Genomic DNA, 26636 nt, shown 5'->3' with positions numbered 1-26636 from the left:
TGAGGTATGTTATTTGAATTTAAATTGAAAATTGAAATCTGTTTAGGGATTAGGGTAAGTTAAGAATGAGTGCAATGATCATTCTCATGTATCTTACTATTTGGTGGCTACTGGGTGCTTTAGCAAACAGATTATTTCTTTTGTGTAGTATGTGTGTATATGTATTCTAAGAATTTCTAAACTTCACGTACATACTTTGTTATAGGAAATATATAGAGGGGTTATGAAGGGCAAACTCATTGTGAGTTGCCCCTTTCCGCCAGAGAGGATACCAAGATTTCAACTCATTTTCAAAGATGTGTAATTGGATAAGTTAAATGTTTTTAGTTCCCAACTATTTAAGACTAAGTATTGGTTAATTTCCCCTGACCACTTATATTTGGCGCTCACTTCTCTCCTTGTTCCAGCAACTAATGTTTTTGTAGAAGTGTTAGACCTCCTAGCTGTGATTGTTCTCAAAATATTTGAATAACCATTTATAGATAGCGTTAACTCAGAGTCTCAAACATCCTGAGTAGATTATACTATCCAACTGTTTTCTATCTCAAATGTTCTGCCCAACAAGTTCTCCCATAGCCTTGGAAAAGGAAATACATCGTACTATCTTAGTCACTTTTTAGTGTTGTATAAAGCTATATTTCAAAGCTCATCAAAGTGCAGAAATTAGATAAGTAAAAAGTGTAAGAAAGTGATCACATCAACAAATAAGTTCTGTTGTTTAACATTCAGATTGACATTACTGTTAGGACATTGTTCTAAGTATAAATAACTCAGTAGTGGCTAGTGAGCATTTAAACTTTTGTTTATTTATTTTGATCTGCAAAGCAAGTGTGATGCAGTGTGAGATATTCACGCTACAAGTTATACAAACAACCATACATAGACTAAGGCTCTATGGCACCCCACTGCATATAAGACATTCTAACTTCAAACCCCTAACACCCAATCCACCCCTACATAGACTAAACTAAGGCTTTGCGGCTGGACATCCCTTGTTTAAGAGAGTCCTATACCAACTATGTATCAGAGTAGTGAGCATTTAAACTAATAACTAATACCAATTTTCCTCGTGCTTTTTAGTGCGCATGAATCTGTGCTTGTGATCACTTTTACATTTGGATATTTTTTTTTCTGCACAAATTGTATAATCACTCAGATTTTCAAAGCCTAAACAGTTGTGCAATTTTAGGTTGCGTCTGACAGTTCGACCATATGTGTGGCTCATACATCTATTCTGAAGTTTGAGAGAATAGATGTATTATGTTCTAGTACATATTTAGGGAAGGGGGACTAGAAGCCTGAGATAGGTTTGATGCCCAAAAGTTGAAGATAAGGGAAGATAAAATAGGTTATGAAAATGGAGCAAGTCATTGAGTGTTGGATTTTGGAATAATGTTCAGATGCAGTTCAAATTCCTACGATCCAAATTCATTTATCAACAAAAAGAATGTATAATTAGAAATCTTTATTAAGGGAGAAACACTTCTAAATTTTGAAGGAGTTGAAGGCTTATGTTTGTTCCAAAGGCCTGCAATGAGGCATTGAGGTTTTTATTTTCCTGAATGAGTTGAAGGCTTTAGTTTGTTCGAAAGGCCTGCAATGAGGCATTGAGGTTTTTCTTTTCCTGAAGGAGTTTAGTTGAGCCAATCAAGGCTTGTTCCTGGCAACATTGATGAAGTCTCCAAAGTTGCTGCAATTGTGCCATATTGGCTCTTTAGCTATGTTTCGCTGTGCATAAAATATAATATGCTTTTTTCTTTGTGTTTATAGCTGCTAGGACAACTATCACCTTCTTAATTCTTAGTTAAAACATGTCTTAGTTATAGGCCGTTTAGGTTAGTATTTGGTAGGATTTGGTATCTATATTGAATTTAGATACTATTAATGTACTTTAAAACACTCAATTTGTTATTATATATGTCCAAATAGCCTTTGTCCTATTTTGAGTGTGTTAACAAGTTGGCAGATTTTTATTTTATTTTGTTTATATTTACCTTTGGTTTATATTGAGGAGTCGCATAGTTTGTGGCTTTTTTTTGGAGAGGGTGTAAAATGACTCTTGGCTGTTGTCTGTCTGTGGCCCTCCCCCTATAGTTTCTCTCTTCATATGCTTCTCATTTCATCTTCCTCCTCTCACTCTCTTTGTTCTCTGCCTTTCTCTTCATTTCCGTCCTCCTCTCATCTCCTACCCTTGCTAGTTGCTATGCTCACTTACCCACTGCTATGCAGTAATTCTAGTAAAGAATGGGGTGTGGAGAGAGTACTAATTTTTTTTAGAAAAAATTAGCCGTGTGGAGAGAGAGTATGACGAATATTACTCTTCTATTTTCTCTCAGAGAATAAAAATGACACTAACGAAGAAAAAAGAAGTGGACTCGGTGATTAGAGATATTATTGATAAGGTCCTCGTTCTTCATTTCGGAAAAGCGTCCGACCTCGTTTGTCTATAGCTTGATGATATCGTGAGTTTCGTTTACAAATTTATTTTTCTGTTTTGGATACTTATTACATTTGATATTTTGATTTTATTTTTGAAATATACTAGCTTGGTAAATCGGTACGAGAAGTATCAAAATTTGCTAGCATGGCATTGGTGGATATTGACTAGGAGGATGTTCAAGTTTATGTGAAATATTTTGAAATTACTTTGTTACCGTCTATGATATTTTTCTTTCATGCACATCATATGAAGATGGACTCGTGGTAAATTTTTTCTTATCTTTGCTTTTGCCATAATGTATATATTATGTGATTTTTTATGAAAATAAGGTTGGTTTTGGGATACTGATATTCAAGACGGCAGATCATACTTAGTGGATAGGTGCATTTCAAAGAAAGCAAGATTTCATTGATGTTGTTGAGGAATGTTACTTGAATTTAAATGAAAAATTGAAATCTGTTTAGGGTTTAGGGTAAGTTAGGAATGAGTGCAATGATCATTCTCATGTATTTTACTATTTGGTGGCTACTAGGTGTTTTAGCAAACAGCATATTTCTTTTGCGTAGTAGGTGTGTATATGTATTCTAAGAACTTCTAAACTTCACATACTTTGTTGCAGGCAATATATAGGGGGTTATGAAGGGCAAACTCAGTGTGAGTTGCCCCCTTCCGCCAGAGACGATACCAAGATTTCAACTCATTTTCAAAGATATGTAATTGGATAAGTGAAATATTGTTGTTAGTTCCCAACTGTGTAAGACTAAGTATTGATTAATTTCCCCTGATCACTTATATTTGGCGCTCACTTCTCTCCTAGCTTGTTCAAGCAACCAATGTTTTCGTAGAAGTGTTAGACCTCCTAGCTGTGATTGTTCTCAAAATATTTGAATAACCATTTATAGATAGCGTTAACTCAGAGTCTCAGACATCCTGAGTAGATTATACTATCCAACTGTTTTCTATCTCAAATGTTCCACCCAACAAGTTCCCCATAGCCTTGGAAAAGGAAATACATCCTACTATCTTAGTCACTTTTTAGTGTTGTATAAAGCTATATTTCCAAGCTCAAAGTGTAGAAATTAGATAAGTTAAAAGTGAAAAAAAAAAAAGTGATCACATCAACAAATAAGTTATGCTGTTTAACATTTCAGATTGACATTACAGTTAGGACATTGTTCTAAGTTGAAATAAGTCATTAGTGGCTAGTGAGCATTTAAACATTTGTTTATTTATTTTGACATGCAAAACAAGTGTGATGTAGTGTGAGAGATTCACGCTACATGTGATACAAACAACCATACATAGACTAAGGCTCTATGGCACCCCACCTACATATAAGAACTTTTAACTTCAAACCCCTAACACCCAATCCACCCTTACATAGACTATACAAAGGCTCTGCGGCTGTACATCCCTTCTTTAAGAGAGTCCTATACCGACTATGTATCCAACTAGTGAGCATTTAAACTAATAACTAATAACAATTTTCCTCGTGCATTTTAGTGCGCATGAATTTGTGCTTGTGATCACTTATACATTTGGAAATATTTTGTTATGCACAAATTGTATAATCACTAAGACATTCAAAACCTAAACAGTTGTGCAGTTTTAGGTTGCATCTGACAGTTTGACCATATGTGTGGTGCATACATCTATTATGATGTTTGAGAGAATAGATGTATTATTTTCTAGTACATATCCATGGAAGGGGGACTAGAAGCCTGAGATAGGTTTGATGCGCCAAAAGTTGAAGATAAGGGAAGATAAAATAGGTTATGAAAATGGGGCAAGTCATTAAGTATTGGATTTAGGAATAATGTTCAAATGCAGTTCAAATTCCTACGATCCAAATTCATTTATCAATAAAAAGAATGTATAATTAGAAATCTTTATTAAGGGAGAAACACTTCTAAATTTTGAAGGAGTTCAAGGCTTCAGTTTGTTCCAAAGGCCTGCAATGAGGCATTGAGGGTTTTTTTTTTTTTTTTTTTTTTTCAAGGAGTTTAAGGCTTCAGTTTGTTCCAAAGGCATGCAATGAGGCATTGAGGTTTTTTTTTTCCTGAAGGTTTTAGTTGAGCCAATCAAGGCTTGTTCCTTGCAACAATGATGAAGTCTCCAAAGTTGCTGGTATTGTGCCCTATTGACTCTTTAGGTATGTTTCGCTGTGCATAAAATGTAAGATGCTTTTTTCTTTGTGTTTATAGCTGCTAGCTCAACTATCACCTTCTTAATTCTTAGTTAAAACATGTCTTAGTTGCAGGCCATTTAAGTTAGGTTAAAAGAAGTGTATGGGCTATGAAGTAGGATTTGGTATCTATATCGAATTTAATTACTATTAGGGTACTTTGAAACACTCAATATGTTATTATATATGTCTAACTAGCCTTTGTCCTATTTTGAGTGTGTTAACAGGTTGGCAGATTTTTATTTTATTTTGTTTATATTTACCTTTGGTTTATATTGAGAAGTCGCATAGTTTGTGGCTTTTTTTTGGAAAGGGTGTAAAATGACTCTTGGCTGTTGTCTATCTGTGCCCCTCCCCCTATAGTTTCTCTCTTCATATGCTTCTCATTTCATCTTCCGCCTCTCACTATCTTTGTTGTCCGCCCTTCTCTTCATTTCCCTCCTCCTCTCATCTCTTACCCTTGCTAGTTGCTACACTCACTTCCCCACTGCTATGCAGTAATTCTAGTAAAGAATGGGTTGTGGAGAGAGTACTCATTTTTTTTAGAAAAAATTAGCCGTGTGGAGAGAGAGTATGACGAGTATTACTCTTCTGTTTTTCTCTCAGAGAATAAAAATGACACTAACGAAGAAAAAAGAAGTGGACTCGGTGATTAGATATACTATTGATAAGGTCCTCGTTCTTCATTTCGGAAAAGCTTCCGACCTCGTTTGTCTACATCTTGACGATATCGTGAGTTTCGTTTACTCTTTTATTTTTCTGTTTTGTATACTTATTACGTTTGATATTTTGATTGTGTTTTGAAATATACTAGCTTGAGAAATCGGTATGAGAAGTATCGAAATTTGCTAGTGTGGCATTGGTGGATATTGACTCGGAGGATATTCAAGTTTATGTGAAATATTTTGATATTACTTTGTTACCGTTTGCGATATTTTTCTTTAATGCACATCATATGAAGATGGACTCGTGGTAAATTTTTTCTTATCTTTGCTTTTACGATATTGTATATATTACGTGATTTTGTATGAAAATAAGGTTGGTTACTTTTGGGATACTGATATTCAGGACGGCAGATCATACTAAGTGGATAGGTGCATTTCAAAGAAAGCAAGATTTCATTGATGTTGTTGAGGTATGTTATTTGAATTTAAATTGAAATTTTAAATCTGTTTTGGGATTAGGGCATGTTAGGAATGAGTGCAATGATCATTCTCATGTATCTTACTATTTGGTGGCTACTGGGTGCTTTAGCAAACAGCTTATTTCTTTTGCGTTGTATATGTGTATATGTATTCTAAGAATTTCTAAACTTCACATACTTTGTTGCATGCAACATATAGAGGGGGTATGTTTTGGGGTTAAACATCGATACCAATCGATTCTCCACTACACAGATAACTTGTATTTGAACACAATTCAACTCCAGACAACAGTCTTAATATTCCCTACAACCAAACTAACATGCCCAACTCACTAAACAACTATTAACAACAGATAATAATGTAAAATAGTAAAAGCAAACCACAACACAAAGATATACCGTGGTTCGGCCATTGGTGCCTACTTCCACAAGAGCTAATCCTTTTATAAAGTGGGAAGGAAGATTATAATCACTCCTTGCAGTCTATCACCTTACTAGATCACTCCTCTCTCTTTACAGGCTTGTAAAGGTTATCTCTCAATCTTGATTGCTTTCAAGATTGGGTTTTCTCTGACTTCTGTGTTGTCTCTCGTGTGTTAGGTTTTGCCAAAAAACCCCAACATCTAATGCAAAACTCACGGTTCCACAAAAATAGAATCCTGCCAAAATAAGCATGGGCGCAGGACGCGCTCTTGCCTTAGACGATGTCCAGGCGCTTGAGCGTGAGGCGCTCTTCAGGTTTGCCTGTGGAGGGCGCGGGGTGCTCTCTTGCCTTGGACGATGTCCAGGCACTTTAGCTGGGCGTGTTTCGAATAGCTTTTGTAGGCGGTGCTTGCTTTTGCTTTTCCACACAAGCTGAACTGATTTCTCTCCTCTCCTCATGTGAGGGATAACTCCAATAATCTCCCCCTCCCGAACAGTGAGGGGGGATACCTCTATGCAATTTCCAAATCAACAGGAGGAGTCTGCTACCATTCCGGCGGTAACACAACAAACATCAAACTTACCTTTTGGTAATACTTTGGTCATCATATCCGACCCGTTCTTGTCAGTATGGATCTTCTCGATACACAAATGCTTGTCTTCGAGTACTTCTCTAATCCAATGATTACGCACGTATATGTGCTTAGATCTAGAATGAAAACTCAGATTCTTGCTCAAATAGATGGCGCTCTGACTGTCACATAGAACTACAAACGGTTTCTGCTTTAGCCCTAATTCGTCGAAGAACCTCTTCATCCATAGCATCTCTTTACAACACTCAGTGGCTGCAATATTCTCAGTTTCTATAGTGGAGAGGGCAACACACTTTTGCAACTTTGATTGCCAAGAAACTGCCCCCCCTGCAAAAGTAACTAGATAACCGGAGGTGAACTTCATCGAGTCAATATTACCTGCCATAATGCGACATCAGTGTAGCCTTGAAGTAAGTGCTTATTGCCACCAAAACACAAACACAATTTGGAAGTGCCCTTGAGATATCTCAATATCCACTTAACACCTTCCCAATGCTCTTTCCCCGGATTTGACAAAAATCGGCTTACAACACCAACGGCGAAAGCAATATCCGGTCTTGTATACACCTATCGCGGCATCAATCGTTTGCCCATCGCGGATGCATAAAGAATCTTTTCTATCTGACTCTGCTCATGCTCACCCTTTGGACACATCTTTTTGGTCATGCAGAACTAGCCACCAAGCGGACAACTGACTAGCTTCGCTTGATCCATATTGAATCTCTTCAACACCTTCTCAATGTAGCTTTCTTGAGAAAGCCACAACTTCTCACTCTTTCTGTCACGAGTGATCCGCATCCCAAGTATCTGCTTTGCTTGACCCAAATCCTTCATCTCAAAGGACTTACTCAAGTCTCTCTTCAACTTAGATATCTTGTTGATGTTTGGGCAAACTATCAACATATCATCCACATACAGCAAGAGCACTATGAAATCCCCATATGGAAATCTCTGAACAAACACACAATGATCGGAATCAGACTTCTTGTATCCTTGCTTCGCGATAAAGGAATCAAATTTTATGTACCACTGTCTTGGTGCTTGCTTCAACCCATACAAGCTCTTTATCAGCTTGCATACTAGGTGCTCCTTGCCTTTGACCTCAAACCCCTTTGGCTGGTCTATGTAGACATCTTCTTCAAGGTCTCCATGAAGAAAAGTTGTCTTAACATCTAGCTGCTCAACCTCTAGGTTCATACTTGCGGTCATAGCCAATACCACCGGAATAGAAGTCATTTTCACTACAGGAGAGAAACTCTCATCAAAGTCAATCCTTTTCCTTTGACCGAATCCCTTCACTACAAGGTAAGCTTTGTGCCTTGGGTGTGGATTATTCTCCTCATGCTTGACTTTGTAAATCCACTTATTCTTGAGAATTTTTCTTCCTTTCGGTTTCTCAACAATCTCATAAGTGTGATTCTTATGCAAAGAATCCATCTCGTCATGCATGGCCTTCAACCACTTCTCTTTGTCTGTACATTCAAGTGCCTCTTGATAGTACATAGGTTCTCCACCATCCGACAAGTAACGCATATATGTGGTGGATACCTGGTTGAAGCTAGTATCTCTCTATCTGACCTCCTTGCCCCATCTGTTGGTGCCTCAGGAGGATGCACTTCTACTTGCTCTGGTGGTGGTTCATGCACTTCATCTGCATCTTCTATACCAATAGGTTCTATCCCATCATGAGCAATAGGATTCTCATCATGAGTTTCAAACTCATGGTTCTCTGCATTCTCAATGCTTTCTGCACGTTCCATAGTAGGAACTTCTGGTTCTGAATCAAAAAGATAATTAGTGAAAGCATGTAGCTTCTCACCCTCTTCAAAGTCTGCTATGGTTTGGTCTTCTAGGAACACAACATCTCGACTTCGGATTACCTTCTTGTTAATTGGATCATAGAGTTTGTAACCAAACTTTTCATCTCCATAACCCAGAAAAATACACTGCTTGGCTTTGTCATAAAGCTTGGATCTCTCATCCTTCGGAATATGCACAAATGCCCTACACCCAAATACCCTCAAGTATCCATAATCAACATCTCTGCCTGACCATACTCTCTCTGGATAGTCACTATTCAGAGGCTTCGACGGTGGTAGGTTGATCATATGCACGTACAGACGATTACTTCTACCCAAGAGGGTTCTAAGTAGCTTAGAGTGAGATAGCATACATCTCATCCTCTTTACAATGGTACATTCATTCTCTCGCTATTCCATTCTCGTGGTGTCTTGGGAACGGTCCGCTTCATGATCTAATCCCATGACTCGCAATACTCTTCAAAAATCCAATGTACTCACCCCATTATCCGAAATAATACACTTCAACAACTTCCCTGTCTCTCTTTCCACCATGTTATGGAATTTCTCAAACACGCCAAGTACTTCATCTGTCTTCAGACTATATGCTCATACCTTTCTTGACGCATCATCAATGAAGGTTACGAAGTATAAAGCTCTCCCATAGGATTTCACTTTTATAGGACCACATATGTCTGTGTGCACTAGTTCAAGGACATTGTCCTTTCTGTGAGACGGGAATCTTTGGAAAGGCACCCTGTGTTGCTTTCCTACCAAACAGTGAGTACATCTATTTAAATGTGTACCTTTGATGTCTGTCAAGGCCTTTTGCTTAGCAAGAACTTCTATCCCTTTTTCGCCCATATGACACAGTCTCTTGTGCCACAGTTCGAAGGAAGCTTCTTCTTCTGCCGCATTCACTTCTACTTTACACAAACTAGCTTGTGTTTTGTAATGAGAGCAAGTTTTCTTCCCTTTGGCTGCTACAATGGAACCTCTGCTCAGTTTCCATATCCCGTTACAAAATGAGTTTACAAATCCATACTCATCTAACTTCCCAGCCGAAATTAGGCTTAGCCGTATGTCAGGGACATATTTTACATCCTTGAGTGTCAAGGTGTAGCCGACATTGGTTTCTACATGAACATCACCAATGCCCATAATCTTCGAGACGCCACTGTTACCCATCCTCACTTCACCATATTCACCACAACTGTAGGTAGTGAAGAATCCCCTATGCGGTGTGACGTGATAGGATGCTCCTGTATCTATCACCCACTCTGTATTCTGGCCTGAGGTACTAAGACAACACACACCACAATCTGACATAATTCCCACTAGGTCGTTGACTAGTGCGGTAGTATCTCTACCTGTGTTTCCGTTCCTCTGCACCATGTCTTCATGTACATAGTTATTCTTCTCATCCCTCTTCAGTGTTCTGCACTCATATCTGAAGTGACCCTTGGTGGCACAATAGTAGCATTGCCTCTCTGCCTTGGGAGTTCTAGTTTCATCCCTAGATTTACTTCTATCATCACTTCTAGAACGAGATGGTTTTCTGTTTCTACCTCTCCCCCGTTTCTCTGTGACAAGGATCTCTGAGTGAGAAGAGTTGCCTTTTGAACTCCTTCTAGTCTCCTCATTCAACAAAGACGCGGTAGCCATCTCCATGGTAACGATTCCATCCTTGGGCTTTCAGGTGTAGAGAGATCGCTAATGTCTCCCAACTTTCGGGTAGAGAGCCTAATAGAAACAAAGCCTCAACTTCGTCTCCCAAATTAATCTTCATCAAATGCATCTGATTGATGGTATTTTGTACTTCGTTAAGATGCTCAGACATTGAAAACCTTCTTGGTACTTCGTGGTCGTGTTGGCAAACTTCTTAACAACCAAAGACTTTGTTTCCACGGACTTCCTCTCATAGAGGTCTTCGAGTTTCTCCCACAAGCCAAAAGTTGTAGTCTCTTGGGATACATGGTGAAAGACATTGTCGTCAATCCACTGTCGAATGTACCCAATTGCTTTTCTGTCAAGCTTGCTCCACTCAGCCGCAGCAACTGATTCCGATCTTTCTACTCCATTCTCAATGGGTTATGCCAAGTCCTTGCAATAAAGCAAGTCTTCCATCTTGGCTTTCCAAATGGTGTAGTTCTTCCTATTCAGACTCGTCATACGAGTGTTCACAAAATTGTCTATCTCTACAAGTTATTTAAACTCAAATCTTCTCTCAGGAGTTTTGTTAAACACCTTTCGACCAAGATTTGGATAACACCCTAGGCTAATCTAATCTGGCTCTGCTACCACTTGTTGGGGTTAAACACCGATATCAATCGATTCCCTACTACACAGATAACTTGTATTTGAACACAATTCAACTCCAGACAACAATCTTAATATTCCCTACAACCAAACTAACATGCCCAACTCGCTAAACAACTATTAATAACATATAATAATGTAAAGCAGTAAAAGCCCACAATACAAAGATATACCGTGGTTCGGCCAATGGTGCCTACTTCCATAAGAGCTAATCTTTTTATAAAGTGGGAATGAAGATTACAATCACTCCTTGCAGTCTCTCACCTTACTAGATCACTCCTCTTTCTTTTGAGGCTTGTGCTTGTATTTTCAGAAGGTTATCTCTCAATCTTGATTGCTTTCAAGATTGGGTTTTCTTTGACTTCTGTATTGTCTCTAGTGTGTTAGGTTTTGCCAAATAACCCCAACATCTAATGCAAACTTGCGGTTCCGCAATAATAGAATCCTACCAAAATAGGCATGGGCGCTGGGCTTCGAAATGTATGCCACATCGCTGGGCCAGCCTTGCCTTTGACGATGTCCAGCGCATGCTTTTGCAGGCGCTTCAGATTTGCTCGTGGAGGCGCTGCGCATTTTGCTTTTCCACACAAGTCGATTTCTTTCTCTCCTCTCCTCATGTGAGGGATAACTCCAACACTATGAAGGGCAAACTCATTGTGAGTTGCCCCCTTCCGCCAGAGAAGATACCAAGATTTCAACACATCTTCAAAGATGTGTAATTGGATAAGTGAAATATTGTTAGTTCCCAACTGTGTAAGACTAAGTATTGATTAATTTCCCCTGATCACTTATATTTCCTTGTTCAAGCAACCAATGTTTTTGTAGAAGTGTTAGACCTCCTAGCTGTGATTGTTCTCAAAATATTTGAATAACCATTTATAGATAGCGTTAACTCAGAGTCTCAGACACCCTGAGTAGATTATACTATCCAACTGTTTTCTATCTCAAATGTTCCGCCCAACAAGTTCTCCCATATCCTTGGAAAAGGAAATACATCGTACTATCTTAGTCACTTTTTAGCGATGTATAAAGCTATATTTCCAAGCTCAAAATGCAGAAATTAGATAAGTTAAAAGTGTAAGAAATAAGTGATCACATCAACAAATAAGTTTTGATGTTTAACATTTCAGATTGACATTACAGTTACGACATTGTTCTAAGTTGAAATAAGTCACTAGTGGCTAGTGAGCATTTAAATATTTGTTTATTTATTTTGATCTGCAAAACAAGTGTGATGTAGTGTGAGAGATTCACGCTACAAGTGATACAAACAACCATACATAGACTAAAGCTCTATGGCACCCCACCTGCATATAAGACCTTCTAACTTCAAACCCCTAATACCCAATCCACCCCTACATAGACTAAACTAAGGCTCTGCGGGTGGACATCCCTTCTTTAAGAGAGTCCTATACCGACTATGTATCAGAGTAGTGAGCATTTAAACTAATAACAATTTTCCTCGTGCTTTTTAGTGCGCATGAATCTGTGCTTGTGATCACTTATACATTTGGATATATTTTGTTATGCACAAATTGTATAATTAGTAACACATTCAAAACCTAAACAGTTGTGCAGTTTTAGGTTGCATCTGACAATTCGACCATATGTGTGGCACATACATCTATTCTGAAGTTTGAGAGAATAGATGTATTATGTTCTAGTACATATTCAGGGAAGGGGACTAGAAGCCTGAGATAGGTTTGATGCCCCAAAAGTTGAAGATAAGGGAAGATAAAATAGGTTATGAAAATGGAGCAAGTCATTGAGTGTTGGATTTAGGAATAATGTTCAAATGCAGTTCAAATTCCTACGATCCAAATTCATTTATCAACAAAAAGAATGTATAATTAAAAATCTTTATCAAGGGAGAAACACTTCTAAATTTTGAAGGAGTTGAAGGCTTCAAGGCCTGCAATGAGGCTTCAGTTTGAATAGGATCACATATTCTACTCCAACGATAAAAAACAAGACGACTGTATATCAACTGAGACTGCAATAGAGTCTACATCACTAGAACTCTAGAAGGGTATCGTTAATTTGCAGGAAAATATTCGAAAGTTCTCTCTTGGATGTTGATGATTTCAATTTAATAAAACAAAACTAGAGAAGACTGTCGCAGAGTTTATGTATATCTAGGCCAATGCCAATCTCAACCACCAAAGTAACATAATTTTTGTACACTGGTAATACTAGTAACATAATTTCATAGAGATGATGATCATCTAATCAATTTGGGAACTGATTTACATGTCTGAGTTCACAGTACAGTACTCTAGATGATACTACTCATGTTCTGAATTCCTGATGGACCAGGCTTGATCACTTGATTTAGCAAATTACCCATCGATCCAAGCTGCAGGGTTGCATGTTACTAAAAGGCCACTTTGGCCTTCACCCCCTTGCCAACACTCAACACTTCAGTGTTGGTTTCATTTCGAATCATTATTTCGATTCAAGAAGTGGAATTCTAATTACACACTCAAGAAAGGCTAAATGTGTCGGGACTCAGGGTATTGTTCATTTCACTATTGCCACCCCATATTGGAAAACATGGAAATGCAACTGGTCCAGGGGTAGAATCAACCAAATGCTTCCTCCCAATATCTATTAATGAACATCAAATAAAGGTTAGCAACAAACATCTCCCTTTTCCTGCTCCACAAAGAATTTTAGTGGTAGAAGAGCGTCAGATTGAACCCAGAAAGGAAGTGAACAACGTTATGCAACAGTAAAAGGTAGCCTACGTGCACCGAATTCAGTCAGCACTCTGTAGAATCTAAACTATGCAGTAAGATAACAAACCATATTTTGTCAAAAAACTGAGCACATCACATAAATCATTCAACAAATCCACAAGTAATACTTATCACATAATAATTTGAAGATAAAATTACCAAAAGTAACTATCACCACAAGGGCAGCAAATTAACATGTCAATCAACATCCAAATATGCCGAGAAACCAAAGTGTTGGAAGCTCAAAAAACACCAAAGGCCAGTTTTTTCCTAACTGAGTGAAGATATGAAGTTCTTTCATTCTCTAAAGATGGGTTGGAAGATTTGACCTGCATCGGGCATTTGTCAGATATACCTGGCTGGACTTGCACCAGGAAGCACAACTGTATGTTCTCAGAGAGATGAGACATGTTTAACTTGCACCAAGCTTTTGTCCTTTTTACAGCTGACGGGACTTGGACTGGCAGGCATAAATGTGTTCAGAGAGAGGAGGTTTTCTATGTGATGAAACTTATACTCATGACTCATGTAATGTGGAATCATCAGTATCCAATGGAAGCGGAAATTTGACTTTTGTTCCATAGCCATAACGGTATATATATCTGCTATTACGTTTTTCTGGAGAGTACAATGAAGGATTTCCGTTAGTGAACCAATACAATAAACACTCACCACCCAAATCACCAACTAGACAACTAATCTTGTACGGGAGAATGACATATACATTATCCCAAACCTCTTCCTGCACCCCACCCCGAACACTGTAATCGTGATGCTTCAACAAATACCTAAATAGGACAACATAGCCTCCGTTTTCTTTTCGCCGAGCGATGATTCTATGAAAGGCTATACACAGATAGCCTTGCCACTCAATTAGAAAACAACGGCAATTTCTTAACTCGGTTTCACGATTGGGACCTAGAATCAAAGAGAGTTTTTCGTAGTGGATGTCAAATGACATAATTATATGAGGTCGACGGAAGAACCAATGAAGAGCACTATTTGAATATAGAGCTCTATCTGAATTCACGATGCCCCCGAGTTGTTTGGACCCACGTAGAGATGAATGATTTAAGCAATTTGATAAATTACTTGCAACTGTAATGTCCTTCCAAGAACAATTATTAGCTCCCAAAGTGCAAACCATGCACCTATGGAAATTTCCTTCTCCATGTACAATTTGGACAACTTTATATTCATTCTTCAAAGGATCAAAACCAAATCCATAGCTTATAAGACAATGTGGAGGTGGAGGTGGGGGCAAGGGACGGTACAAAACTCGCGTGTGCTGGGATTGCAAATCTCAAAACCAGATCTTGAACGAAAGCAAAACAAGCCGTTACAATCACCAACTCTAGACGTCCACTTCACAGTTTGAACAGCAAAATACTCGGGACCTTCTTTGTTAACAAAGATATATTCACAGCCCTTTTTTTGAGTCCTTGTATTTGACCTGGAAGAAACCAACTATTGACGAGGTAGATTGTTCTTTCGTGCGGGTCAAGTGTGTTTTAATGAACTCTGGCTCGCCAAGTATGGCGTACCATAGTTTGCTGACGCATTTGAATCTAAGGGAGATTTGGCAGGAGTCTAACGAGTATACCAAAAAATAATATGTCGTGAGGAATATAAGGATTAGGTGTAGTGAGCTTCGATATTTTACCCTTCACCATCGTTGTCTGTATTCTCTGTCCAGTTCGTTGCTATATAAGCAATTATAAGGTGACACGGTTAGGACAGGCGTTTACTCGAGCACCTGAAANCATCACATTACACACAGAGGCCACATAAGTTAATCCATTGTGGAAGAGAAAATGAAAACAGAAGGCACAACCATTGAAAGCAGATATAAACAGAATACAACGCAAACAAAAAGAAATATCCAATGCACATCAAACAAATATGTAGCGACCCAGTTTATGAGGGCCCCGAGGGTCTGACGGATAAGGGAGCCAGGAAGAGGACGGGGTGTGGGATGACAGACAGGCTACTTAAGACAGTGGGCATGGAAGCCAAGTATGGAGGTCGAGAACCGAGGACCGATAGTGGAGAGCCGCGGCGCGGAAGGCTAGCTGACATGGAATTGAACCATCCGGACATCGTGCCTAAAGCGGGGAGGAAGGGCTTAAACCCTAACGCCAGACGAGAACTTAACACATGGCACCCGCAGACCGTAAGATGAGTGGGACGGATGGAGGCCCAAGGGAGAGGAGGGGGATTTAAATAGAATAGAAAAGAAGGAGAAGGCATAGGTCACAACATTTACCGCCCTGGGGAGAGAAAAGAAAGAGAGAGTAAGAAAAAATAGTGAGATGGCAACAAAAGAAGAGTGGCTTAATTAAAAAAAAGACGACACGCCGGAGGGACGGGAGTCAACAAGGAGCCGAAGGGGAGGAGCGGGATAGGAAGAGACAATAATGTCCGAGTCGAGGAAACAAGGTTGTTGCATGAGGAAATATCGAGGTTGAGGGAGGAAAACGAGGGGTTAAGAAGGAGAGAAACAATAGAGGAGTCGGAAAGGGAGGTGTCTAGAGCAGGAAAGAGGAGGAAGGGGGAACAGTCTTGAAGAACAAACGGGGTGGGGCTCACTAAGGAACAAGTCGGGGAAATGATAGCCGATCCGAAGGCTAGCTTTGGGTCGTAACTCAAGGGAGCAGGAGGTACGGAGTCGTGGTGGCGGGTTGAATCGCAAACCCACCGGCAGATTTGATATGGAAGTCGGAAGTGCCAAGAGGTTCAACCAGCCAAGGTTTGAGAGGTATGATGGAACGGAGACCCCGGCCACATTCATCATTTCCGGCAAAGAGATGCCGTTGTGGCGTGGAGCCGCTGTGATGATGGACTAAGATGTATGATGTTCCCGCAAGCTTAAAAAGGGAGCATCCGATTGGTATTACAAAGTTACCTTCTAAGAGTATTAATAACTTTCGAGGAGTTGGAGCAGCGCTCATTGATCACTTCATACACCAAAAGAAGCGCGGTGGTGGACATTGGCGGCCTTGTTCAACGTAGCGCAGGTCCATGGAATCGCTGAGAGATTTCTTGTGTAGATTCAAAGCGGAGACTTTGAAAGTGGAAAATCTAGATGAAAGGACGCGGTGATAGCTTTCGAGAGAGGGTTGCCCGGAACCGTGGTACATGAATCGGTAGCAAAGAATGAGATAGCAACACTACAGGATTTGTATCCGAGGGTGGAAAAAGTACATTAGGTATGAGGACACCATCTCACGAAAGGAGGTGAGAAGGCCAGAAAGGCGGTGTTATCGTTGGACAAAGCGGAGGGCTGTCGGCAATATGAACCCTCCGACAAAGGGGCAGCGGTATCGAGGTATTCATCGCCGCCTCGAGAGGGCCGCTTGAAAGAGGCTAGGAGGGAGGGTCGAGACAAAAACCTTATCGCGAGGAAGAGCAAGTGCCATGAATAAGCCGTTGAGTGAAATACTACCGTTGATTCAGAATTTGCAGGGTATGAGGGTCCGCGAACCAAGCCGCTGGAGGGCAAAGGCGGACCTTATCAGGCTTATCATCAAATACACAATCACGCAGACGGACGGCCGCTATGCGTTAAGGTGGTTAATCCAGGAGGATGATAGCAAGCGGATTATTGAAGGAGTTTGTAGCGGAAGGGGAAAAAGTGGGGAGCAGCGCCTACCCGTGGAGGATACCGGGAACCATCAACGGATCTTCGCTGGAGAGATATTGAGCCCAATGCACACCGCACCGATGATAAGACGAGCGGCAAGCATACAGCAAGTACATGAGACAGCAGGGCAGTCGCGGACGGATTACGGGGTCACAAAAGGGAGGAAGAGCATCACGTTCACCGACGCGGACCTCCGAGCCATCGACTCCCCGCATGAGGATGCGTTGGTGGTCACGGTGACTATGAGAAATTACATAGTAAAGAGGGTGTTGGTGGATTGCGGCAGTGCTGTGGATTTACTATTTAGAGGGGCAATGGAAGAGATGAACATAGAAAGGAAGCAGCTGAGACCCTTACCAACAAATTTGTATGGGTTCAACGGGAACATGACGGAACCCTTGGGGGAGCTCTTGCTCGGTGGCTGGAAGGGACTGTTACGGTGTTTTCAAGGTTTAGGTGGTGGATGCCGGATCGCACCAATATAACGCCATCCCGGGAGGAGATGGATTCACGAGATGAAAGCGGTTCCCACTTACTACCAAGTGATTCGGTTTCCTACCTACCTACCGGGTATACGAGGTCCACGGGGATCGTGCCGGCAAAAAATAGCCACCGAGTACGGTGTTGAAGAGATTGATCCGCTGGTCGAGGGAAGAGACCTCACGGTCCGGAGGAAGAGGCGAGGCATAGTAATTAGTGAAGTTCCTGGCCGGGAGGGATCGGGCGGAGTTAGTAGAAGGACGTAAGACCTTGAATGAGATAGAGGTAGTAAACTTGGGGAGAACGGTGAAGAGAAGTTCACATCGGTGGGAGTCGCTTTGTCCGAGGAATGGAAGAGCAAATTAATACTGTTCTTATATGCTAACCAAGATGTATTTGCCTGGATGATCGAGGAAGTCACCGGATTGGACCCGAGTTCGCATGTCATAAGTTACATATGAGGGGACGCCAAACCAAAGAAGACGTAAGATGCGAGGGATTAGACCGGAGGTACCAAGGAATTCGCGGAAGAGGTCGAGAGGTTGAAAGGGCGGTATAATACGAGAGGTGTCTTTACCGAATCGGGTTGTCAAATGTGGTAGCGGTACCTAAGAAGAATGGCAAGGTGCTGCGGATGTCGCCGACTTCACGGACGTGAATTCAGAGTGTCCCAAAGATAGCTACCCCATGCCGAGAGTAGACAAGCCGGTGGATAGAACGGCAGGGGTTTAAAGTGTTTTCTTTTCATGGACGACGATCAATGGGATATAAAAAGTGGCCATGTATGGGCCGATCAGAAAAGAGACGCCTTCGTGGGTGGAAGGTGGGACGCATACTATTACACAAGAATGCCGCTTTGATTGAAGAACGGGGCCACATTTCAAATGACTAGGGGAGAAAATGTTCAAAGCAAGATCCGGAAGAGGATTGAGATTTACATAGACGACATGGTGGAGAAGAGCATGTCGGAGGAAGAGCATCTAGAGGGTTTGAAAGAGACATTTAGAATATTCATGGTTGTACAATTTAAAACTTAATCCAGAGAAATGTATCGCTCGGGCGCCACTACGGGAAGTTCCCGGATACATAGTTACTCACCGGGAATAGAAGCCAACCCCGAAAGCAGATAAGGGCCCTAGTGGAGATGCCATCGCCTCGGATGATGTCAAGGAGGTGCGAGACTGGGGGAAGGGTCGCGGGCTTTGAATAGATTCATCTCGGAGGTCGCCGGATAAGTGTAGGCCGCCAGATCGGTTGTCGAGGAACACGCTGGATTTCGAATGGACCCCGGAGCGCGAGAGAGGAGTATGCCCAAGAGTTAAAGGGTTATTTAGGTAAGGCCCCTATGCCGCCGCGACGCAAGCGGAGAGAAGTTATACTTATATTTGGGGTCACGGAGTACGCCATTAGCTCCGGCAACTAGTCGAATCGTGGGTAAATTGAAAAGCGGTGTACTTCCAAAGTAAAACATTCACCGGAAGCGGAGACCGTGATATAGCAAAATAGAGAAATATGCTTTGGCATTGGTGTTCTCGGCCCCGGGTTGAAACCGTGACTTTGAGGCGACTCAGAGTGGTGGTGACCAATTTGCCGCTAAAGCAAGCATTGAAAGTCGAGAAGTCGGAAGGATGCTGAAATGGGCGGTGATGTTGAAGTTCTTACGAGATACGCGATCGATTAAAACAAGCGGAAAGGCGCAGCGGTGGGCAGAATTTTAGCGAGTTTCCAGCAGAGGACCCCACCTGGGGAAACGAGATGGTCATGGAGCCGGAAAGGATCATGGAACAGGATTGGTTGGACCCCTGGGATCGAAGGAATGGATGGAGAGTCTTCGCCGATGGGTCGGCTACAGAAATTGTAGTGGGATAGGGGCAGTGTTGGTCACACCAGAAAACAACAGAATAGAATTAACCATGAAGCTGGGGTTCGCGGCATCAAATAACGAAGCAGAGTACGAGGCAGTAATAGCGGGCATGAGAATGGCAGAAGAGGTGGGGGTGAAAGAATTGACAGTGTATTCCGACTCAAATCTGGTGGTGTGTCAGGCAAACGGAGGGTTTGTGGCGCGGTGCCCACGCATGGCAAAATATTTGGAAGTGCTGCAAAAGAGGGTTGCCGGGTTTGCGAAGGTTAAGTTCATACACTTGGGTCACGGTGAAAACAGACATGCCGACGCCCTAGCATACGTGGCGGCCGCAATCCCTGAATCGGAAGAGAGGGTGATAAAAGTAAAGCGATTGGAGAAGCCTAGCACGGAGGAGGGGGAAGAAAGAGTGGCGGAGATATGTCAGGCCGAGAAGGAAGAAGGGGGATGGATCGTACCTACCAAGAGTTTTTTGTCGGGGGACGGGGTGGAAGATAAAGGGGAGAGAAGGAGACTGGAGCAGACGTCTCGGAGATACGTGCTCATAGAGGGGGAGCTATATCGAAGGAATTTCAGTGGGCCTTTGTTAAAGTGTCTCGGGCCGAGATTAGCCCTAGAAGTGTTAGCAGAGTTGCATGAGGGAGACTGCGGGAGTCACTCAGCGGGTAGAACAACAGCACACAGACTGATATCACAGGGCTACTTTTGGCCGCACATGAAAAGGGACGCCGTGGACTATGCTAAACGATGTGAGAAGTGCCGGTTCGCCGATGATCTTTGCAACCGGTTGAACCATTACAATGATTGTGTCAAGTCCGTGGCCTTTCGCGAATGTGGGCAATGGATATAGTGGGTCCACGCCCATGGCTACAAAGCAAAAGGAGATTCATGTTGGCGCCACAGATTATTTTACCAAATGGATTGAGGCGTGGGCCCCGCGAACAGTCAAGGAAACTCACGGATCAAGTTCGTGTGGGAGAATATCATCCGTAGATTTGGGTTGCCATATATTATCATAGCAGCATAATGGAACCCAGTTCACCGGGTCCAAGGTGAAGGCATTCTTGCAAGCATACAAGGTGAAACAGGGTTCTCGGCCCCATACAATCCGAAGGCCATGGGCAAAAGAGTCTTCCAACAAGGCCATTATGAACAATCTCAAAAGGAAGCTAGAGGATAAGAAAGGAGTGTGGGCAGATGAACTTAGTCATGTTCTATGGGCATACAGACCACCAACATCAACAAGGGAAACTCCCTTTGGCTTACGGGTAGAGGTCGCGGATTCCCACGGAAATGGTAGCAGCCACGCACGGGGACGAGGTGGGGTGGAGACGGGTGAACGAGGGCATAATCGGCAAATGGATATGACCTTAGCGTAAGAGAGAAGAGACGAGGCCGAATCGACTAGAGGAGTACCACCGCAGCTACCGCAGAGTTATATAACAAGAGAGTCAAGCCGGAGACAGTTCAGGGTGGAGGATGCGGATCGCTGCACGGCGGGACGCAGAAAGTACCAAGAGAGAGAATGATGGAAAGCTCGGACCGAATCGAGGGCCCTATACGCTGGTCGACGTAGGGAGGAGCCGGTAGATTTACAAGCTAAGAACAGCGGAAGGAAAGGTGCTAGAAAAGCCATGGAATGTGAGAATGCTAAAAAGTTTCATGTTTGAATGTAATGAAAGTCCGTAATGATAATCGGAGCTAGTTGTAAATATATAATACAATGGCACTTTTGAGGAGTAAATTTCACCATTCTACATAAACCGCACGGTCCCAAGCTAAAACACGTGAGGGCAAGAGACGCCGAGGACTCCAGAGGTCCACCTCAAGATAGAGCCCGCGGGTCGGGAGAGCCGTCCCCCGGAAGAAAGGCATACGCCAAAACGGGGCAAAGAGAGAAGCCCAACGGTAGGCGGCCACGCCAAAAAGAGGTCATGCGCGGGATGAGCCTTCCGCGGTCGAATGGTTCAAATCGGGCCCACGGCAGGTCGAGCTGCCCCGATGGAACCTAGAGTCAACGAGTGACTCCAAGGGGAAAAGAGACATTCCCAAGCGAGAGGCGGGGATCACACATGGGGGCAAGAAGAGAGAAGGCCCCAGCGTAGATCAGGACGAAATGAGAAGAAATAGAGGCAAGAAATGACGAACAGCAACATGCCAGACAAAGCAATTAAAACTAAGAGATTATACATGTAATCGGAAAGAGTGACAGTTTCTACTCACACCAACATACGAATGAAAGGGAAAGAACAAACAAGATTAGGGGCACACTTAGTTGGAAGAGTAAGTTACAAAATAGATAATACAATAACAGACAGCCGATGGGGGGCTAGTCTAAATTCTGCACCAGATCTTCGGCAAGGGGAGCTTGGTCGAGAGCACTCGAGTCGGGGCCCAGGGAGGCTGCCTCGCAAACAGAGCCTTCAGCAGCTGGATTGAGGGAGGGCAACGCCAACCCGACTCAAACAAGCGGCTCGCGGGCAACGGGTACCGCTGTGGATGGATCTTCCCGCATGGGAGAGGGGGCTTTTCGGGAAGGAGTCGGCCTTCTTTGAGTAAACGACATGTTCCTCGCCAGTTTTGGCCACCCGCTTGTCGCCTTTGAGCCTTGAAGCTTACCCGCAGCCGCCCATGTCCCGAAAGTGTGTCGCGTAAGGAGAGCGCGCCATATTTTCCCTTCAGGTCGGAGGCAAGGGCGCCCCGTTGTTTGTTTAGGGCGGTCGCTGACTCGGCCCATGAAGGCGCCTGGTGGAAGCTTCAGCGGTCCTCGTTCATCCTCACCGGAGTTTGGCCATGTCCGCCGTCGACAACTCGGCCTTTTGAGGCGCCACAGTGGCCCTTAGTCCATCGGGGTAGCCGACCTCCTTCCCGCGATTCCACGTAACTCGGGGAAGAGAAGAGGCCGCGGATCATATAGGCCATGTCCAGGCTCACCTAGCAAGGGAAGAGCAGTCAGAATAAGGGTCAAAACAAAGTGCAAGTGGGCAAGAGAGACAGACCTTCTCCCAGCCGGCATACAAGGAGGTGCGATGCTGTTCGAAGGTCCCAGAATCAGCATAGGCCAAGTCACGGGGAAGATGGGAGCCGTAGAACATTGCTGAGGCCACATCAGGGTTTTCTAGAGCAGAATCCTCTACATTGACCGAGCGGCCGCGCACCTTGAAGTGGGGGCGGAAAGTTTCGGAGTTTGCGCACCAGTGGAGAGAGCGAAGCGTTTTTTGCCGGGCCACCGCGGGATGAGGAGAAGACGGAGGAGTCGCAGAAAGGCTTGCAGAAGGAGGAGAAGACCAAGGGCGCTTTGGGGGCTCTTCAGGATGAGGGATCCGCGACATGTGGGGTACAGCAGAGGCCCGACAAGTAAGCGGGAAGGAGGGACTTCGGCCACGCTATCGTCCGAAGTCATTGCCAAACAAATTTTGATCTTGGAGACGTCCATAGGGGGAGGTGATGAGTCGGCTCGAGGGGAAGTGGGGGGAATATATTGATCGTCCCAGTCAGTAAGGGAACGGAAAGAAGGAGATGTATATTGGCGGGGCCAAGAAGAAAGGTGTGTGGTGGACTTTCTGACTATCTCCTCTAGAGCCCGAGCCCGGGCCTGAGACTTGGTGGTTTTACGAGTGAAGCCGCCGGGCGGGTTTACGCTGGGGACGGATGGGAGGCGGATAGTGAGGATGGAGAAGGACGAGGCTTTCGTTCTTTTGGGGGCGGAGGACAATAAAAGGGAGCTGAATATTTACCCAAGGTGTGTAGAGAGGGGTCAGTCAGTAAGGGGGTTCCATGAGAGGGATCTATACCGAGGACTTCAGCTTGAGAAGAGCCCAAATTGCGGATTTGTTCAAAGATTGCAGACTTCAGGCCGATAAAAAACCGGATTTGGAGTCGGACTTCCAACCCGCATTGTGAGAGAAATAGAGACAAGGGAGTGAGTCCGCAAAGATAAGTCAACTTAAGAAAGTGAGGCAAAGAAGTTTAACTCACCGCGAAGGCGTGAAGGTGAGATGGTTGAGAGTCGATTCAGATGGAACCTCCGCTGACACGTAAATTACCGAGAGACATACGGGGGTAGTGATGCCAAGTTTTGTCCGAGGTGGTGAGTTTGAGAATGAAGGATCTGTTTACCGAGACGGACACGTAAAGAGTGGTACCCAACGCCACATCTTTGGTACTTTTTGCGATGTAATAGTGAGAAATTATGTCGCCGGGCGGCTATTTGGGGCTCGTGGTGGAGGTTATAATAGTTCGCGGCATACATGATACGCCAAAATTGCCGATACCCGGCAAGGGGAATGTTGAAGTGGTTGCATACGCCGACATCTAGTCGAGACAAAGGGCGCCGCAAGCCGATACAATTTGGCCGATCGCGGACCACGCAGGCATCCCGGTTTGGGGACCAGATGAGGGAAGTGAGTCACGTCGGGCACGTGCTCGAGGAGGATGTCGTCTGGGATGCCATAGCCAACCCTAATCGCTTACAAATTAGGTCGACGGGAGCGTGGGGGAGGCGGTGGAAGCTTGAAAGGCCGCCTGCTGGTGGAGGGGCCGCGTGGGATCAGGGCAGGAGAAGACTCCTCCGCGATACTGCATCGCCGAGGAAGTCGGACCGTCGGATTGGGAATCCGACATGGGAGGGAGCTAAGGAATATGAACGGTTTACGAAAAGAAATGCGAAAAATAAAGAGAGAAGATTACCAACCTGGTGCACCAATCCAGCAGCAGAGGCAAACGTTTGAGCGGGCGAGGTGTGTAGAATGGAGGAGTGGGAGGAAAGCTAGAAGAGGGATGGAGTTGACTGTAAAAAGGGGCGAAAGTAGCGGGGAAGGAAAGTGGAAGGTTAAAAAATGGCGACTGGTAAGGAAGAAGTAGAAGGGTGAGAAAGGAATGAGAAGGAAAGAAGGAGTAAGTAGAAGTTGAAGCGTGGAGGGGGTAAAAGGGGAAAGAAATAGGATCAAAAATCAAGAAGCCGTCAGTTGAACCAGAGGAAAGGTGACACGTGGAGGAGCAAGAAACGAAGCGACACAAACCAAGCACGCGGGGGACACGTGCGTCAATAATAAAAAGGCGTGCAGCAGAAGTTACGGAAAAAGGCAGATGATTTGAGTTCTCGAGTCCGCGAACTCGAGAGGGGGCATTGTAGCGACCCAGTTTATGAGGGCCGAGGGTCTGACGGATAAGGGAGCCAGGAAGAGGACGGGGTGTGGGATGACGGACAGGCTACTTAAGACAGTGGGCATGGAAGCCAAGTATATATGGAGGTCAAGAACCGAGGACCGATAGTGGAGAGCCGCGGCGCGGAAGGCTAGCTGACATGGAATTGAACCATCCGACACGCGGCCTAAAGGTGAGGAAGGGCTTAAACCCTAACGCCAGACGAGAACTTAACACATGGCACTCCAGAGACCGTAAGATGAGTGGACAGATGGAGGGCCCAAGGGAGAGGAGGGGGATTATAAATAGAATAGTAAAGAAAGAGAAGGCATAGGTCACAACAAAATAGAATATGTACTATGGGTTTAAAGCAACATTGACTAAGAAACGACAAAGAAGGCACTAAAATTCTCTTTGCATTGACCATCTTGTTTTCTGCCTTACAGATGTTGAACAGGTCAATGTAAATCATTTAGGCTTTGGAAGGGGATTGAGGTGGTCAGATCGCACTACTTGGCACACACCATAGGACCTGTTAATGTCTTCCCCTTGGATTCTTGCAACCGCCAAGAACACCGGGAGAAGTGCTCATAAACCGCTTAGTACTATGTTCTCAATTCCTTCTTGGACTTGACTCACTAGCTTGTGTCCTCTTCTCTTTTGCATGAGTACCATCCAAGAAAGGTGTAACCTCGTTCTTCCTTATTAGCTACCTTGTCATCTGTTTTTTCTTAGGCCTAAATGAGTGCTTCTTCCCGGGGCTTTCCCAACCTTCATCTTTCTTAGTAATAGCATCTTTCTCCACCTCATAAACCGCTACAATTTCATCCCCTGTAACATGAATTGCATCCATAGTTTTTAAGACATCTTATATCTTTATCGAAACTGGTTTCTTCTTCATGTTTATCTACTTTAATCCGCTGTGATTTTATGCATAAATTCAGGATGCTTACATCTTGCATATGAAGTTCTTATCTTGGTCTCTGCAAGTCTATCTGTAAACATAGGTGTTCCAACTTTACAGTCTCTTCTATCCTTGTATCTCATCGATACAACTTCGTGCCTATTTTGATTCTAATTGGAGTGGTAATGTCAATGAAAAACAATTTACATGTTTTGTTGCAATTATAGTACCTTTACACCAATTCTAGTTTGTAAAAAATAGTTGCATAGTTGAGATTTACCTTGATGAATGAATGCCAAGTTAGATAACTTAGTATAATTATTTGAACCTGCAAAAAAGTTTTAAGAAAAAACAGCTAAGTTATTTATACCATAAACCACGTTAACATATCCATCAGTGAGAATATTAAGTTATTTACCCAACACTGATCCAAAATAAAAACCATGAGACTAGCAATAAAGTTCTGGTGGGTCAAACACGATAAGCCCGTGGGGCTCCAGCCCAGCTCATTGACACCAATAACAGTAGACCTCATGCTATTAAATACATCAGTATTTCCTGGTCTTTAACTCGGACTTGAAGCTTCAATTCTGTTAGTTGAGGACTAATGATACGTACTACTTCACTTCCCCTCTTATTAGCTAGAATAGAAAACGTAGTCACCAAATAAAATAAGCCAATATGGCAGTATGCACCATATAGGAAGATTGTTATTTTCTTAACAACATTTTTATGGTAAGCCAGTATTATTTTTTCTTAATAAAAATACATCTTTGACCTCCTAAGATTAAGATCAAAATCCAATCACCTACATAATACATTCATTCCATTCCAGTAATGCTATACTGACCTACTTATTTGACCTACTATTTGAACTTATTGATGTATCAAAAGTCCTAATCATTGATTTACATAGAGATACATGTCCGTGTGTATTGCAATGCAAACTGTGAGTCGTA

At 43.1% G+C, this 26636-nt stretch overlaps 1 protein-coding gene and 1 pseudogene across 1 annotated transcript; both read left to right on the top strand.

Moving 5' to 3' along the window:
* Positions 1 to 4669: 4669 nt before the first annotated feature.
* LOC147506293 (uncharacterized) lies at positions 4670 to 11622 on the top strand (annotated as a pseudogene).
* An 8055-nt stretch (positions 11623 to 19677) lies between these two features.
* Positions 19678 to 20478, top strand: LOC147506292 (uncharacterized). Its single transcript, XM_086605736.1, has one exon. It carries the CDS (start codon positions 19678 to 19680, stop codon positions 20476 to 20478), a length of 801 nt encoding a protein of 266 aa, XP_086461862.1.
* The last annotated feature ends 6158 nt before the right edge of the window (positions 20479 to 26636 follow it).

The sequence above is a fragment of the Coptis chinensis genome, chromosome 4 (genome assembly GCF_015680905.1).
Source record: "Coptis chinensis isolate HL-2020 chromosome 4, ASM1568090v1, whole genome shotgun sequence".
In the NCBI taxonomy this organism is placed as follows: Eukaryota; Viridiplantae; Streptophyta; class Magnoliopsida; order Ranunculales; family Ranunculaceae; genus Coptis; species Coptis chinensis.
The sequence above is the reverse complement of the archived record's forward strand: the minus strand, read 5'-3'. Positions and strand labels throughout refer to the sequence as shown.